The sequence below is a fragment of the Martes martes genome (assembly GCF_963455335.1).
Source record: "Martes martes genome assembly, chromosome: 3".
Lineage (NCBI taxonomy): Eukaryota > Metazoa > Chordata > Mammalia > Carnivora > Mustelidae > Martes > Martes martes.
In genome coordinates, this window is record NC_137890.1 from 178,724,406 (window position 1) to 178,742,361 (window position 17,956).

A 17,956-nucleotide genomic window follows, 5' to 3' on the forward strand; every position below is an offset into this window, starting at 1 on the left:
CCTACCCATATCCCTCACCATCGCCACCACACAAAAACATCTGCTCTAAGTCACAGGGGAATTCCTAGATTATATTTCCTGTGAAGGTTTCAGCTGGGCAGCATTCAGCAATTCTTGAAGATCTTTCTCCAAGCTTGAGCTAAATGGATCTTGTGTCTAATCAACTCATCTGCTCTCTGAAAGATTGGGGACCTCTCTGATAGAGGGTTTTCTGTTTGAAGGGATTCTGAAATGGACGAACTAGATCACTCATCCTTGCGGTACCTTCCCCCCTACCAAAAGAACAGGGAAGAGTGGTGGCTGGTGTCCTTCAGCAGACCCTGTGATCATTCTGGCCCAGCAGGGTCAGTAATGGCATTAGAAGGGGGAGGTTTCTGACTTTTGGGCAGGTTAATGGTTCTCGTGTAATTCGGGGTCTTCCTTTGGCATTCTGTGCTTGGAGAATGAGGGTCCTTCTACTTACTGCTTAGGATTTTGTAAGGTGATTTAAACTGCCACCTGGGCCATTCAGCTTTATGATTCCTAATTGAATCATATGATTCAATAAATTGAATCAATTTATGATTCCTAATTAAATTCCTAATTTAATTCCTAATTAAAAGGTCATAGGCGGAAAAACAAATATTGTGAAAATGTCTATTCTACCTAAAGCAATCTACAGATTTAATGCAATCCCTATCAAAATCCCATCCACTTTTTTTTAAAGAAATAAAACAAATAATCCTAAAATTTATATGGAACCAGAAAAGACCTCGAATAGCCAAAGGAATATTGAAAAAGAAAGCCAAAGTCGGTGGTATCACAATTCCAGACTTCAAGCTCTATTACAAAGCTGTCATCATCAAGACAGTACGGTACTGGCACAATAACAGACACATAGATCAATGGAACAGAATTGAGAGCCCAGAAATAGACCCTTAACTCTATGGTCAACTAATCTTCGACAAAGCAGGAAGGAATGTCCAATGGAAAAAAGACAGCCTCTTCAACAAATGATGCTGGGAAAATTGGACAGCCACATGCAGAAAAATGAAATTGGACTATTTCCTTACACCATACAGGAAAATAGACTCAAAATGGATGAAGGACCTCAATGTGAGAAAGGAATCTATCAAAATCCTTGAGGAGAATGCAGGCAGCAACCTCTTTGACCTCTACCGCAGCAACTTCTTCCTAGGAACATCGCCAAAGGCAACAGAAGCAAGGGCAAAAATGAACCATTGGGATTTCATCAAGATCCAAAGCTTTTGCTCAGCAAAGGAAACAGTTAATAAAACCAAAAGACAACTGACAGAATGGGAGAAGATATTTGCAAACGACGTATCAGATAAAGGGCTAGTATCCAAAATCTATAAAGAGCTTATCAAGCTCAACACCCAGAGAACAAATAATCCAGTCAAGAAATGGGCAGAGGACATGAACAGACATTTCTGCAAAGAAGACATCCAGATGGCCAACAGACACATAAAAAAGTGCTCAACGTCACTTGGCATCAGGGAAATATAAATCAAAACCACAATGAGATACCACCTCACACCAGTCAGAATGGCTAAAATTAACAAGTCAGGAAATGACAGATGCTGGCGAGGATGCGGAGAGAGGGGAACCCTCCTACACTGTTGGTGGGAATGCAAGCTGGTGCAACCACTCTGGAAAACAGTGTGGAGGTTCCTCAAAAAACTGAAAATAGAGCTACCCTATGACCCAGCGATTGCACTACTGGGTATATATCCTAAAGATACAAACATGGTGCTCCGAAGGGGCACGTGCACCCGAATGTTTATAGCAGCAATGTCCACAATAGCCAAACTGTGGAAAGAGCCTAGATGTCCATCAACAGATGAATGGATAAAGAAGATGTGGTATATATACACAATGGAATACTATGCAGCCATCAAAAGACATGAAATCTTGCCATTTGCGACGACGTGGATGGAACTAGAGGGTATTATGCTTAGCGAAATAAGTCAATCAGAGAAAGACAACTATCATATGATCTCTTTGATATGAGGAAGTGGAGATGCAATGTGGGGGGTTGGGGGCAGGTAGGAAAAGAAAAAATGAAAGAAGATGGGATTGGGAGGGAGATAAACCATAAAAGATTCAATCTCAAAAAACAGACTGAGTGTTGCTGGGGGGAGGGGGGACGGGAGAGGGTGGTGGGGAAATGGACATTGGGGAGGGTATGTGCTATGATGAGTGCTGTGAAATGTGTAAACCTGACGATTCACAGACCTGTACCCCTGGGGATAAAAATACATTATATGTTTATTAAAATAAATAAATTAATTTTTTAAAAAAAAGGTCATAGGCATGAGGAGGGAAGGGTGTCCCAGTATACAGGCAGAAAACAGAGACAGGGAGTTAGACACTAGCCTAGACAAAAACTTGATGTTGAGGATGGCTACCAGAAGCAGTGGACGGGGTAAGATCCCAGACCTGCACGAAAAGGGCAGCAAGAAGGAAGCCAATTCTGGGTGGGTGGAGTAGGATACACGAAGGAAAAGACTCGGTGTCAAAAAAAAAAAAAAAAAAAGCCAAGATCCTGGGGATAGAATTGTGGGTCAAGGTCAGAGAGATTCTGGCAATGATGGTGACTTAAGGGTGAACTCACCAACTCTCCTGTTACGTTTGGTTCTGAACAGGATTTTTAGCCGAACCGATCATTTAATTGGTCCATGTTAAGCGTCTGTGATACGTTAAGACTTGTGCTAGGCACCATGGGGATCAGAGATGACAGGCATCGTTCTCAAGGAGTTAAGAATTTGGTAGGGCAGGGGCACCTGGGTGGCTCAGTGGGTTAAGCCTCTGCCTTCAGCTCAGGTCATGATCCCAGGGTCCTGGGATCGAGCCCCGCATCGGGCTCTCTGCTCAGCAGGGAGCCTGCTTCCTCCTCTCTCTCTCTCTCTGCCTGACTCTCTGCCTACCTGTGATCTCTGTCGTATAAATAAATAAAATCTTAAAAAAAAAAAAAGAAAGAATTTGGTAGGGCAGAAATCAAAGATAAACCAATGACAATTTAGTGTATCAAGTGCAATAAGAATACAGTGTCATACAAAATCATAGTAATTAAGAGCCCGAGCTCTGGGTCCAGTAGATTTGAGTTCATATCCTGACTCTCCAGTTAAAGGTTGTGTGATCCTGCGCAAGTCACGAAGTTTCCTCAAACTTCAGTATCCTTTCGGGGAGACAAGATGGCGGGGAAGTAGGAGGAGGCGCCTTTTCAACCTGCACCCTAAAGTGAGCTGATTACCTACCAAAGAACTCCGATCACCCATGAAATCAGCCTGAGATCAGAATTATACACGTCTGGATCTCTACGGGGGCCAGAAGACTCCAGTGGGCAGGTAAAGTGGAGTGGGAACGTCGGACTGATATCGGAAGATAAACAAAAGGGGGAGGGAGCCACCAGAGGCGACCGACTGGAAAATAATACCCCAATACGAGAGTGCCCGGCATCTGGGGACCAGCATTACCTTGGAGTCTTGTTGAAAGCACTCAAAAGAGCAAAGACTCGAGCGGGGAAATTGTGGGAATCGGGGCGGATAGGGATAGGGGCTCAAGTCCCCAGACCCAGGGCAGCCTCCCCTGGCGCTGAGCCAGAGAGTGCGGCGGACAAACCTGGTCTTTGTCCCGGAGCCACCAGTGCACCCGAGAACGGGTGGAGTCCGGCTCCCATGAGGGGCTGGGAGCCACACCAGACAGCAGAACGCGCACCTTACTGGAGATGCGCGCGTGCCTCAACCTCCCCTGAGAGAGGTGCACGAACGCCCAGCCTGGTGTCCTGGGACCCACGCGGCGATAGACCCACGCGGCGATAGAGCCGATAGAGCTGGAGGCGCCGCGCCCCAAACCATCCCCTGGGAGAGGTGCGCGCAAGCCCTGAGCTCTCAGCCCCAGCCAGCGGGAAAATCTCAGTGTGCGATTGCTGCTTGGAACCTCTCTGGCGGTCTGGAGCTGCCCAGACAGCCACAGCTGCCTTGGTTTTGCGTACAAGCAGGAGATCCTGCGTCCCCAGGGACCGCGACTCAGAACCTGCTCTGCCAGCGGCCCAGCGGCTGCAGCACCTGCAGGGGAGCAGACTGAGGCTTCTCTCTGAGAGGGAGGTTGGGGTGCAGTTTTCTTTCCTCTAAACCTCCAAAAACCATCAAAAGCTGTCAAGGCGAGAGAAAAGAAGTGAACAAACATAAAAACTTCCAGAGAACAAAAACCTGAAAAAAAACTGTTTTTCTCAGAGCCCACCCCCTTGAGGGGGTCGGGAGGACTTAACTCAGGGAACATCATTGACTGAAAACCCACGTGGCAGCCCCCTCCCCCAGAAAACAAATCAGGAAAAAAAAAAAAAAAAGACTACAAGAGAACAACCACCACTACTTCATAGATACAACTTTTATTTTTAATTCTTTCCCACTATTCTGGTTCATTTTTTTTTCTTTTTTTATATAGATAATTTTTTAACCTATTTACCATCACAGTGAGATGTCCAGTACATCAAATTCCATGATAAACTTCTAACCTGAATTTTTTGATACATACACATGTGTTTTTCTTTTGCTTTTCTATTTTCTTAATTTTTAAAAAAATTTTTAATTTAGTTTAGTCCAGTTTATTCCTTTTTTATTTTTATTTTCTAATATTCATATAGAGTTAAACTTCAAGGTAACCCCCTTTCTCCAAGCAATGCTACCCCTATAGGTGAACCAATTTTTAATCCCCCTTTTTCTTAGGAAAGTTGAGTCCTTTAACAAAGATATCAAGATACATCCAGGAAGAATCAAAATAACCTTCCTCGCCCACACCGAGAATCTATAACCATGCTCCCATCTTTTTCTTCTGCCAGTGTCTCTGTGTATTTATGTTTGTCCGGATAGTATATAAATCTTATACTTGGGGTTCTTCTTGACGAGGCTCCTCCTTTTTTTTTGCTTATATATATATATTTTTTCTCTCGTCATATACTTTTATCAGTCTTTTTGTTTGTCTGTTTTTGTTTGTATACGTCATAAACCTTACCCTGGGGCCCATTTGGGCTGAACCTTCACTTTTATCTTCCCTTTTTTTCCTGTCTCTCTCTCTCCCTCTTTTTTCTTTTTCTTTTCTTTTTTCTCTCATTTGGGTGGGGAATCCTGAGTGCTCAGAAGCGTTCCAGGGTGCACCTTGACTGCACCACGGTCAATACATCCAGCTACATCTGTCCAGTCATCTCTCACCAAAATGACTAGGAGGAGGAATCCCCAACAGAAGAAAAATACAGAGGATGGGCCTTCTGCAACAGAGCTAACGGCTATCAACATAGACAATATGTCAGAAAGAGAATTCAGGCTAACAATTATCCAGGCAATAGCTAGGTTGGAGAAAGCCATGGATGACCAAACAGAATTGATTAGGGCAGAATTGAAAGCGACCAGAGAGGAGGTTCATAATGTTAGGGCAGAGCTGAAGGCCACCAGGGATGAGGTTCACAACGCTCTCAATGAGTTCCAATCTAATCTAAATTCTCTAAAAGCTAGGGTAACTGAGACAGAAGATAGAATTAGTGATCTGGAGGACAAACAAATAGAGAGAAAGGATCAGGAGGAAGCCTGGAACAAACAGCTTAGAAGCCACGAAAACAGAATCAGGGAAATAAATGATGCCATGAAACGTTCCAACGTCAGAATTATTGGAATCCCTGAAGGGGAGGAGAAAGAAAGAAGTCTAGAAGATATAGTGGAACAAATTTTTCATGAAAATTTTCCCAATCTTGCGAATGGAACAAGTGTTCATGTACTAGAAGTAGAAAGGTCCCCCCCCAAGATTATAAATTCAAAAAAAGCATCCAGGCACCTCATAGTAAAATTGAGGAATCATAATTGTAGATAAAATCTCTTGAAAGCTGCTAGGACAAAGAACCTCCTTACATACAGAGGAAAGCCCATCAGAATAACGTCAGACCTGTCCACAGAGACCTGGCAAGCCAGAAAGGGCTGGCAAGATATATTCAGGGCACTAAATGAGAAGAACATGCAGCCAAGAATACTTTATCCAGCAAGACTGACATTCAAAATGGATGGAGAGATAAAGAGTTTCCAAGACCGGCAAGGCTTGAAAGACTATGCAACCACCAAGCCGACACTGCAGGAAATATTAAGGGGGGTTCTATAAAAGAGGAAAAATCCTAAGAATAGCATTGAACAGAAATATAGAGACAATCGACAGAAAGAAAGACTTCAAAGATAACACAATGTCAATAAAAACGTATCTCTCAATAATCACTCTCAATGTGAATGGCCTAAATGCACCCATAAAACGACACAGGGTTGCAGATTGGATAAAACGACAGGACCCATCCATATGTTGTCTACAAGAGACCCATTTTGAACCTAAAGATACACCCAGACTGAAAGTGAAGGGATGGAGAAGCATCTTTCACGCCAATGGGCCTCAAAAGAAGGCCGGGGTAGCGATTCTCATATCAGATAAATTAGATTTTAAACTAAAGACAGTAGTCAGGGATACAGAAGGACACTACATCATTCTTAAAGGGACTATCCACCAAGATGATCTAACAATTGTAAATATCTATGCCCCCAATATGGGAGCAGCCAATTACATAAGAAAACTATTAATCAAGATAAAGAGTCATATTGATATGAATACATTAATAGTAGGAGATCTTAACACGCCTCTCTCAGAAATAGACAGATCATCGAAGCAGAAAATCAATAAAGAAATAAGAGCATTGAATGATACATTGGACCAGATGGACCTCATAGATATATACAGAACACTCCACCCTAAAACAACAGAATACTCATTCTTCTCAAGTGCACATGGAACCTTCTCCAGAATAGACCACATACTGGGTCACAAATCAGGGCTCAACCGATACCAAAAGACTGAGATGATTCCCTGCATATTCTCAGATCACAATGCTTTGAAACTGGAGCTCAATCACAAGGAAAAGTTCAGAAGGAACTCAAATACCTGGAAGCTAAAGACCACCTTGCTTAAGAATGCTTGGATCAACCAGGAGATCAAAGAAGAACTTAAACAATTTATGGAAACCAATGAGAACGAAGACACTTCACTCCAAAACCTATGGGATACAGCAAAGGCGGTCCTAAGGGGGAAATTCATAGCCATCCAAGCCTCCCTCAAAAAAATTGAAAAATCCAGAATACACCAGCTGTCTCTACACCTTAAAGAACTGGAGAACCAACAACAAATCAAACCAACTCCACACGTAAGAAGGGAAATAATCAAGATTAGAGCAGAGATCAACGAGGTAGAAACCAGAGATACAGTAGAACGTATCAACGAAACTAGAAGCTGGTTTTTTGAAAGAATCAATAAGATCGATAAACCATTGGCCACACTAATCCAAAAGAAAAGAGAGAAAGCCCAAATTAATAAAATTATGAATGAAAAGGGAGAGATCACAACTAACACCAAGGAAGTAGAAACAATCATCAGAAGCTATTATCAACAGTTATATGCCAATAAGCTAAGCAACCTAGATAAAATGGATGCATTCCTGGAAAACTATAAACTCCCAAAATTGAACCAGGAAGAAATTGACAACCTGAATAGACCGATATCTAGTAACGAGATTGAAGCAGTGATCAAAAACCTCCCAAAAAACAAGAGCCCAGGACCTGACGGATTCCCTGGGGAATTCTATCAAACTTTCAAAGAAGAAATAATACCTATTCTCCTGAAGCTGTTTCAAAAAATTGAAGCAGAAGGAAAACTTCCAGACTCTTTTTATGAAGTCAGCATCACCCTGATCCCCAAACCAGGCAAAGACCCTACCAAAAAGGAGAATTTCAGACCGATATCACTGATGAATATGGATGCTAAGATTCTCAACAAGATCCTAGCAAACAGGATCCAACAGCACATTAAAAAGATTATCCACCATGACCAGGTAGGATTCATCCCTGGGTTACAAGGATGGTTCAACATTCGCAAATCAATCAATGTGATAGAACAAATCAATAAGAGAAGAGAGAAGAACCACATGATCCTCTCCATTGATGCAGAAAAAGCTTTTGACAAAATCCAGCATCCGTTCCTGATTAAAACGCTTCAAAGTATAGGGATAGAGGGAACATTCCTGAACTTCATCAAATCTATCTATGAAAAACCCACAGCAAATATCATCCTCAATGGGAAAAAGCTTGCAGCCTTCCCATTGAGATCAGGAACACGACAAGGATGCCCACTCTCACCACTCTTGTTCAACATAGTATTAGAAGTCCTAGCAACAGCAATCAGACAACAAAGAGAAATAAAAGGTATCCAAATTGGCAAGGAAGAAGTCAAACTCTCTCTCTTCACAGATGACATGATTCTTTATATGGAAAACCCGAAAGACTCCACCTCCAAACTACTAGAACTCATACAGCAATTCAGTAATGTAGCAGGATACAAAGTCAATGTCCAGAAATCAGTGGCTTTCTTATACACTAACAATGAAAATACAGAAAGGCAAATTAGAGAATCGATTCCATTTACTATAGCACCAAAAACCATAAGATACCTCGGAATAAACCTAACCAAAGAGGTTAAAGATCTGTACTCGAGGAACTACAGAACACTCCTAAAAGAAATTGAAGAAGACACAAAAAGATGGAAGACCATTCCATGCTCTTGGATGGGAAGAATAAACATCGTTAAAATGTCTATACTGCCCAGAGCAATCTATACTTTTAATGCCATTCCAATCAAAATTCCACCAGTATTTTTCAAAGAGCTGGAGCAAATAATACTAAAATTTGTATGGAATCAGAAGAGACCCCGAATTGCTAAGGAAATGTTGAAAAACAAAAATAAAACTGGTGGCATCACGTTACCTGATTTCAAGCTTTACTACAAAGCTGTGATCACCAAGACAGCATGGTACTGGCATAAAAACAGACACATGGACCAGTGGAACAGAGTAGAGAGCCCAGATATGGACCCTCAACTCTATGGTCAAATAATCTTTGACAAAACAGGAAAAAATATCCAGTGGAAAAAAGACAGTCTCTTCAATAAATGGTGCTGGGAAAACTGGACAGCTATATGTAGAAGAATGAAACTTGACCATTCTCTTACACCGTACACAAAGATAAACTCGAAATGGATAAAAGACCTCAACGTGAGACAGGAATCCATCAGAATCCTCGAGGAGAACATAGGGAGTAACCTCTTTGATATCAGCCATAGCAACTTCTTTCAAGATATGTCTCCAAAGGCGAAGGAAATAAAGGCAAAGATGAACTTCTGGGACTTCATCAAGATAAAAAGCTTCTGCACAGCAAAAGAAACAGTCATCAAAACAAAGAGGCAACCCACGGAATGGGAGAAGATATTTGCAAATGACAGTACAGATAAAAGGTTGATATCCAGGATCTATAAAGAACTCCTCAAACTCAACACACACAAAACAGATAATCATATTAAAAAATGGGCAGAAGATATGAACAGACACTTCTCCAATGAAGACATACAAATGGCTACCAGACACATGAAAAAATGTTCATCATCACTAGCCATCAGGGAGATTCAAATCAAAACCACATTGAGATACCACCTTACACCAGTTAGAATGGCCAAAATTAGCAAGACAGGAAACAACGTGTGTTGGAGAGGATGTGGAGAAAGGGGAACCCTCTTACACTGTTGGTGGGAATGCAAACTGGTGCAGCCACTTTGGAGAACAGTGTGGAGATTCCTCAGGAAATTAAAAATAGATCTTCCCTATGACCCTGCAATTGCACTGCTGGGTATTTACCCCAAAGATACAGATGTAGTGAAAAGAAGGGCCATCTGTACCCCAATGTTTATAGCAGCAATGGCCACGGTCGCCAAACTGTGGAAAGAACCAAGATGCCCTTCAACGGATGAATGGATAAGGAAGATGTGGTCCATATACACTATGGAGTATTATGCCTCCATCAGAAAGGACGAATACCCAACTTTTGTAGCAACATGGACAGGACTGGAAGAGATTATGTTGAGTGAAATAAGTCAAACAGAGAAAGTCAAGTATCATATGGTTTCACTTATTGGTGGAGCATAACAAATAATATAGAGGACAAGGGTAGATGGTGAGGAGAAGGGAGTTGAGGGAAATTGGAAGGGGAGGTGAACCATGAGAGACTATGGACTCTGAAAAACAACCTGAGGGTTTTGAAGGGGCGGGGCGGGAGGGTGGGGGAACCAGGTGGTGGGTTTTAGGGAGGGCACAGATTGCATGGAGCACTGGGTGTGGTGAAAAAACAATGAATACTGTTACGCTGAAAATAAATAAAAAATTAAAAAACAAAACAAAACAAAAAAACTTCAGTATCCTTTCTTGTAAGTGGGAATAGTAGTATTACTTACTTTCTTTGTAAGATTCTCATGAGGATCAAATCAGACCATAGGTGCCTGGCACCTAGATAATTCCCAATAACATTGACTTTTTAAAAGATAATAATAGTGATTATTAGTATAATTATCCTGGCAAAGGTAATGTCAGAAAATGTTTCCAGGAAAAGGTGGCATTTAAGCTGAATATTGAAAAACAAAGAGAGGGTAGCTGGGCCTGGGTTGGGAGGAGGCTAATGAATTGCTTTTATTTTTTAATTATGCCCTGCCAGGTTCTTCAAACACTTTGAGGTCGGATGATGAATTCAGTGTGAGTAGAACTGAATGTGAGATGTCTCTGAGCAACACTACATGTTTTGACCTTTTCATTCTACCCCTATTATAATCTCGTTTTTTTTCTTTTTTTTTAAATTTATTTATTTATTTGACACAGAGAGAGAGATCACAAGCAGGCAGAGAGGCAGAGAGAGAGGGGGAAGCGGGCTCCCCGTGGAGCAGAGAGCCCAACGTGGGGCTCGATCCCAGGACCCTGAGACCATGACCCGAGCCGAAGGCAGAGGATCAACCAACCCACTGAGCCACCCAGGCACCCCTCATTTTTTTTTCTTTTAAAGATTTTATTTATTTATTTAAGAGAGACAGAGAGAGAAAGAAAGCAAGAGAGAGTGTGGAAGCAGGGAGTTCCACGCACTGGGGTTCAATCCCAGGACCCTGGGATCATGACCTGAGCTGAAGTCAGATGCTTAACCGACTATAGCACCCAGGCTTCCTCATAACCCCATATCTTATGTGTATGCCCCATTAATTATTATAGCTCCCTGAAATGAATACAACTATTAATCTTCTTTCTTCTTGATTTTGAATACTAACAAACAGAAACAATACAAAATAAAATTGATGTAATTAAAATTGTACGGGGGTGGGGAGAGGGGGGAGGGAGAGGGTGGTGGGGTTATGGACATTGGGGACATTGCTATGAAGTGTGTAAACCTGGCGATTCACAGACCTGTACCCCTGGGGCTAATAATACATTATATGTTAATTAAAAAATTAAAAAATTTAAAAACGTAAAAAATAAAAATATACCCAGTAAACTTTTTTTTTATTGTAAAAATGACTTTTACCTCTTCTTAACCCAGAAAAACTTGTCCTGATAGGAAGGAGAAAAAAAGTCACAAAAGAAAACTTAACTTTGGGTGAAATTATAATAGATAAATTTTGGCAGGGGCAAAATGAAACAAAATAAAACTGATTAATAAATCACACTTTCATTGTAAATGTGGAACATAATTAACCCAAATTAATTTAAAACAAAGGAATTTCAATGAGATAAATATTTAAATAAAATTTAGCGGCACTCTATAGGAAATTGATACAGAAATCAAATGGTCACAGTCGATTTTACTCCAAAGGATGCCTTTCAGTTGAAAAGTCTTCCACACTGATAGAATTCTTACAAACATGTTTGCCTTCATACACATAGAATCAAAACATCTGTGGGTGCAAAACAGTGTGTCAGAACCTCCAGTGCTTGCCTGGATCTGGAGGTGTGGATTGAAGAAGCATTTGGGACTCTTGTCTAGGCTTAGAAAGTCAGGGTATGGGGGGCCTGGGTGGCTCAGTGGGTTAAAGCCTCTGCCTTCGGCTCAGGTCATGATCCCAGGGTCCTGGGATCGGACCCCACATCTGGCTCTCTGCTCGGCAGGGAGCCTGCTTCCTCCTCTCTCTCTCTCTCTGCTGCCTCTCTGCCTACTTGTGATCTCTATCTGTGAAATAAATAAATAAATTCTTTTTAAAAAAAAAGAAGAAAAAGAAAGTCAGGGTATAACGAAGGGCTTTGAAGTCATCACCACATAAGTATTCATGTTTTCTTTTGTATCTTCCTTAAAATAATAATGCAGAGTCAGAACCTAATCAATGTCTATTGAATGTTAGATTCTTTTTTTTTAAGATTTTATTTGTTTATTTGACAGACAGAGATCACAAGTAGGCAGAGAGGCAGGCAGAGAGAGAGGGGGAAGCAGGCTCCCCGCTGAGCAGAGAGCCCGTTCCGGGACTCGATCCCAGGACCCTGAGATCATGACCTGAGCCGAAGGCAGAGGCTTAATCCACTAAACCACTCAGATGGCCCTGAATGTTAGATTCTCTCTAGTCAGGCCTACAAGCCTTATGGATAGAGGAATTGTACCTGTAGAGTCAATCGTTTTAATTTAGCACTTACTGAATACTTTGCAAAAATGAGCTCTCACAGATTTGAGAGTAACCAGAGCAAAACTGAAGTACCCCCAAGATTTGGATATCTAGAATATAATCACAGACCTCACCAAAAATTATACTATTTCCATTCAGTTCCTCAAATGAAATATTTTATCCTAATGTTCCTTGTTCACCAAGCATTTCCTCTTTTAAGAATTGTTTTCTTTCTTTTTAAATTTGCTTCTCTAGATATCTTCATCCTCCACTTGACAAGGTCATGGAAGATCTAGAGGAAACATTCTTTGAAGAATTCGAGAACTACTCCTATAACCTGGAATATTACTCCTCAGAATCCGATTTGGAGGAGAAAGCCCACCTGGGAGTTGCTCATTGGGTCTCGCTGGTATTATACTGTTTAGCGTTTATTCTGGGCATTCCAGGAAATGCCACTGTCATTTGGTTCACAGGGTTCAAGTGGAAGAAGACAGTCACCACTCTCTGGTTCCTCAACCTGGCTATCGCAGATTTCATTTTTCTTCTCTTCCTACCTCTGTACATCTCCTATGTGGTCATGAATTTCCACTGGCCCTTTGGCATCTGGTTGTGCAAGGCCAATTCCTTCATTGCCCAGCTGAACATGTTTGCTAGTGTTTTTTTCCTGACGGTGATCAGCGTGGACCGCTACATCCACTTGATCCATCCCGTCGTATCTCATCGGCACCGAACCCTAAGGAACTCCCTGATTGTCGTTGTTTCCATTTGGTTTTTGGCTTCTCTAATGGGTGGTCCTGCCCTCTACTTCCGGGACACTCTGGAGTTCAATAACCACACTCTTTGCTATAACAATTTCCATGAGCATGATCCTGACCTTACTTTGATGAGGCACCATGTTCTGACCTGGGTGAAATTTATTGTCGGGTACCTCTTCCCCTTGCTAGCAATGAGCATTTGCTACTTGTGTCTCATCTTCAAGGTGAAGAAGCGAAGCATCCTGGCCTCCAGTAAGCATTTCTGGACCATCCTAGCTGTGGTCCTGGCCTTTTTGATTTGCTGGACTCCTTACCACCTGTTTAACATTTGGGAGCTCACAATCCACCACAGTAGCTATTTCCACCAGGTGCTTCAGGCCGGCATCCCCCTCTCCACTGGCTTGGCATTTCTCAACAGCTGCTTGAACCCTATCCTTTACGTCCTCATTAGTAAGAAGTTCCAAACTCGCTTTCGGGCCTCAGTTGCTGAGATCCTAAAGCACACGCTGTGGGAGGTCAGCTGTTCCGGCACAGTGAGCGAACAGCTCAGGAACTCTGAGACCAAGAACTTGTGTCTGCTGGAAACAGCTCAGTGAGTTATCAGTAGAAGGCTTTTGCAGGAGGGTAGGGGGCCTGACACATGCTTTCAGATTATTTGGTTCCCAGGTATGGTAATAACCATCTCTTTTTGTTAAGCAGTTTGGTGGTTTTACATTTTTGTGTGGGTACGAAACGTAGGAAAGATCTTCATTTTTTTCCCCTGCAAATTAAGTTATCTGTCATTCTTGCTAATTACACTGCAGTGGATTAGTCACCACTGTTGATGCAATATCAGCTATTATTTTTTTAATCTTCATGACTCTGAAGTCCTAGATCTTAATGTTAAATAGATGATTAATTCATTTCAGAAATGTTAACATATGTGCTTAAGCTCACTTTTATTTTGCACCAGTAACCTATTAGACATATTTTTGAAGTGCGACATGTACTTAATTTCTTTATTTCATGCAATCTATGTATATACATTTATAAATTAAAGTAATAGCTGATTGCAGTAGTTTAAAACATTGTGAACTCTTCATGCTTTGTGAAGTGTCCCAAAATCTAGTTGCTTAAAATGACAATTTATTGTCTTAACAACTCACAGTTCTGAGTCAGAAACTCAAACAAGGCACAGAAGGGAGGTTTATCTCTCGGCCTCACAAGGTATGCAGCATGGGCTCAATTGGGATGTCCAAATGGTCGAGTTTGGGAACAGCTTGTCTCCTCTGCCCTACTGTCCCTTTGCTTCTTTTTCTTCACATAGCTCTTAGTATGATGACTCAGGGTAGCCAGCCTCCTTACATGGCAGTTTAGGTCTCTAAGAGACCAAAGTGGGCATTTCTAGCCCTCTTAAAGCCTACGCGCACCCCTGACATGGTATCACATCACTGTACTCTTCGGTCAAAGTAGTCCTGGTCCAGCTCAGGGTCAAGGGGAGGCCACGTAGACCCCACCTGCCAATGGAGATATGCTCCTATCCCCAATCCCTCATGAAATCATTATAAATATCAAGATGCTTGGAAAATTCTGGGTATGTGCAAGTATGTATAAGATGGCTGTAAACATAAAACACTGGCATCTAGGTGGTGGATAGGCCAGTCCAATCTCAGAATGTTTTCAGAAAAAGAAAGCACGTGTGACATTGATATATTTCTACCTTCTATTCCTCTGTGTACATGTAGACACCAGTACAAGAACAATAAAGTATGCCTTTAAGTCAGTAACCTCTTCAATTTTAAAAAGCATTTAATTTTCTGTAATTTCTTGATTTTATTTTGAAAGTTGGGAGGGGAGCCATGTTATTTATTGAATCAGTATCCTTTTTAAATTTCATCTCTCAGCTTCTGGAAATGCCAATCTTGGATGGCTTACTGGCTATGTTCTTTACTAGTAGTCCATAGCAACGATCAGATCTGGTTTTGGAAATTATTCCTCAAAAATGTGTGGCATCGCTCAGCATGTCCCAAACTTTGGTCATCCCCGAATTTCATGGCTTCTGCCACACCCAGTATGGAGGGAAGGCAAGGAGAGAAGGACTCATTGCGCGTGTCTGTCCCTCCCCGACCAGGGTTCAAGAAATTCCACTCTGGGTTCCCCATCACCCTCAAGGGACAGGCCCTGCTTTCCCAGAATCGGGAGAAAAGCTGGAGGATGGAAGACAAAGAGAATATCTTAGGCTCATCCTTAGTTTGAGCAGATGGAGAGATTCTCAGGGCCGTGGGGGAAAGCCGAGGAAGCAGGAAGGGGACTAAGCAACCAAGGGCAGAAGGAAATGATGGAGCAGGTGGTGTTACCACCCAGGAAGCAAGAGATTACCAAAGGCCTATGAAAATATTTGAGATCTTAAAAAAATATTGTTGGCTCTAGAATACAAAAAAGGAAACTTGCAAAGTCAAAATTAATAAATACTTAATCACATGTCTATAAAATACGTCTTTATGTCAATGAGTCAAATGAAATATTTCATAGTTATATAAAAGCTTATATTTAGTATGGACTTTCAATAGGTTTCACTGTTTGATATGAGGAGTGAGGCTTCCAGAAAAATTTTTTTTAATTTAATTTTATTTTTTCAGTGTTCCAAGACAAAAAAAAAAAATGTTTTAAGGAAGGTCTACAAAGGTCTTTTAAAAAAAAAATCTTATTTATTTCTTTGACAGAGAGAGAGACTGAGAGCACAAGCAGGGGGAGAGGCAGGCAGAGGGAGAGGCAACTCCTTGCCGAGTAGAGAGCCCAACTTGGGGCTCAATCCCAGGCCCCTGCTATCATGACCTGAGCCAAATTCAGACGCTTAACCAACTGAGCCACCCAAGGTCTACAAATCTTAAAGGAACTCTGGATTCATTTGAGAATCTAAGGAAGGTTATGAGTCCTTTCCTTAGAAACTTTTTTTTTTTTTTTAATCAGTCTCCACCCAAACGTGAAGCTGAAACTCACAACCTCAAGATCAAGACTCAAATCGCGTGTGACTGCCAGGCACCCCTCCCTAGAAATGTGCTTTTAAATAAAATATCAGAGAGATCTTAGACCCTGGGCTAAAGACTAGTTTTAGTGGCTTTTAAAAAAGCTGGTAGTAGGGGGGCGCCTGGATGGCTCAGTCTGCCTCTGGCTCAAGTTGTGATCCCAGAGTCCTGCTCAGTGGGACGCTCACTTGGCCCTCTCCCACTCCCCCTGCTTGTGTTCCTTCTCTTGCTGTCTCTCTCTCAAATAAATAAAGATCTTAAAAAAAAAAATAGCTGATAGTGGGGATGTCACAGAAATCTGCTAGTGGAAAGTAGCAGCCAGTACAAGTACTCCCCAGCAGGGACGGGAGTTAATGTTTTATTCTCAGTTTGAGGGAAGATCCCAAGAGTAGCGCTGGGTCCAGGACTGGGGACTCCAAGCCTCCTCCCCCGACAGTTGGAATTTGGTCAGTGGGGCTTTCCAGGGGTCTCCTGAAGAAGAGCGGGATGCATGACTAAATAGAGGACCGAGATGACGAGATGACCGAGGCTGGTAGAGCAGACAGGCTCCAGAGCAATTAGGGAAGGAGTGAGGGAGCTCAGTGCCCAGAGGGCAGAGAAGTCAAGAATCCCAGGCTTTCAGGGACTGCAGTGCAGATATTAGGAGACAAACCTGCCTCTTGAATGGAAAACAGCTCTTTGAAGGGGGCAAGTCCCAAGGCCTCCAGAGGCAGGAGATCTGGATTTGAACTAAGGCTCCCACACAACCTGGGTCTGTGTCCTTGGCTAAATTAATTCAGATTTCTAGACCTGTCTCCCCCATCTGCAAAATGGGGATAACAATAGTGGTACATGCCACACAGGGCTTTTGTGGAAATTAAAGGAGATGCAGCAAAAGCACTTCGAGGGGTACTTGGCTCTAGAAACAACTTGACCAATCCTGGCTGGTATTAATCAGTGAAATTCTTGGCATCTTCCAACCTACTAATTGCTTACTAAATGTCAGCTCCTTTCCTCCTGTATCAACATAGGAAGAATAAGGAAGCTACACAGAAAAGCTTAAAACAAGATAGTTTATAAGTATGTATAAAAGACTATGTGCCTAATTGGGGAGGGTATGTGCTATGGTGAGTGCTGTGAAGTGTGTAAACCTGGCGACTCATAGACCTGTACCCTGGGGATAAAAATACATTATATGTTTATAAAAAAATAAAAAATATTTTAAAAAAAGACTATGTGCCTAGAGGCTGTGAAGCAGAATGAAAGTTTTCTCGGAAGATGTATTTGAAGTGCATCTTGAAGAATGGCCCCCATTTTCACAAGTGCAGGTGAGGAAAGAGGCTTTTCAGGTAGGTGACCCAGGAAGGGCAAACGTACAAAGGAAAACTGACTATGATCAGAAAAAATTGTTTAGAAAAATAGTCCAATTTCCTTGGGACAGAATGAGGGTAGAAGATTCACAAGTTGGTGCCCAGCTTGAATAGTACTCCATAGTTCCTCAATATTCTTACATATGCGCAGTTCTCTCGGGGGATGAATTTAAGAAGTCCATGAACATTTTCCTTTGATTTTTAATGTACTGAAAGCTAGGCAGGCCAATGGCATTCCAAACAACAGATGTTCATTTGGGTCATTTCTTGAATGCATCTGTTACCATCCATACAGTGCGTGTAATGAGAAAATGTTTTT

At 41.9% G+C, this 17,956-nt stretch overlaps 1 protein-coding gene across 1 annotated transcript; it reads left to right on the forward strand.

Moving 5' to 3' along the window:
* Positions 1–12,811: 12,811 nt before the first annotated feature.
* Positions 12,812–13,879, forward strand: CMKLR2 (chemerin chemokine-like receptor 2; the record flags this gene model as incomplete). The annotated part of the gene is made up of 1 exon (XM_080799285.1): positions 12,812–13,879. The coding sequence occupies one exon, from the start codon at positions 12,812–12,814 to the stop codon at positions 13,877–13,879; it is 1,068 nt and encodes a 355-aa protein (XP_080655411.1).
* Positions 13,880–17,956: the final 4,077 nt, after the last annotated feature.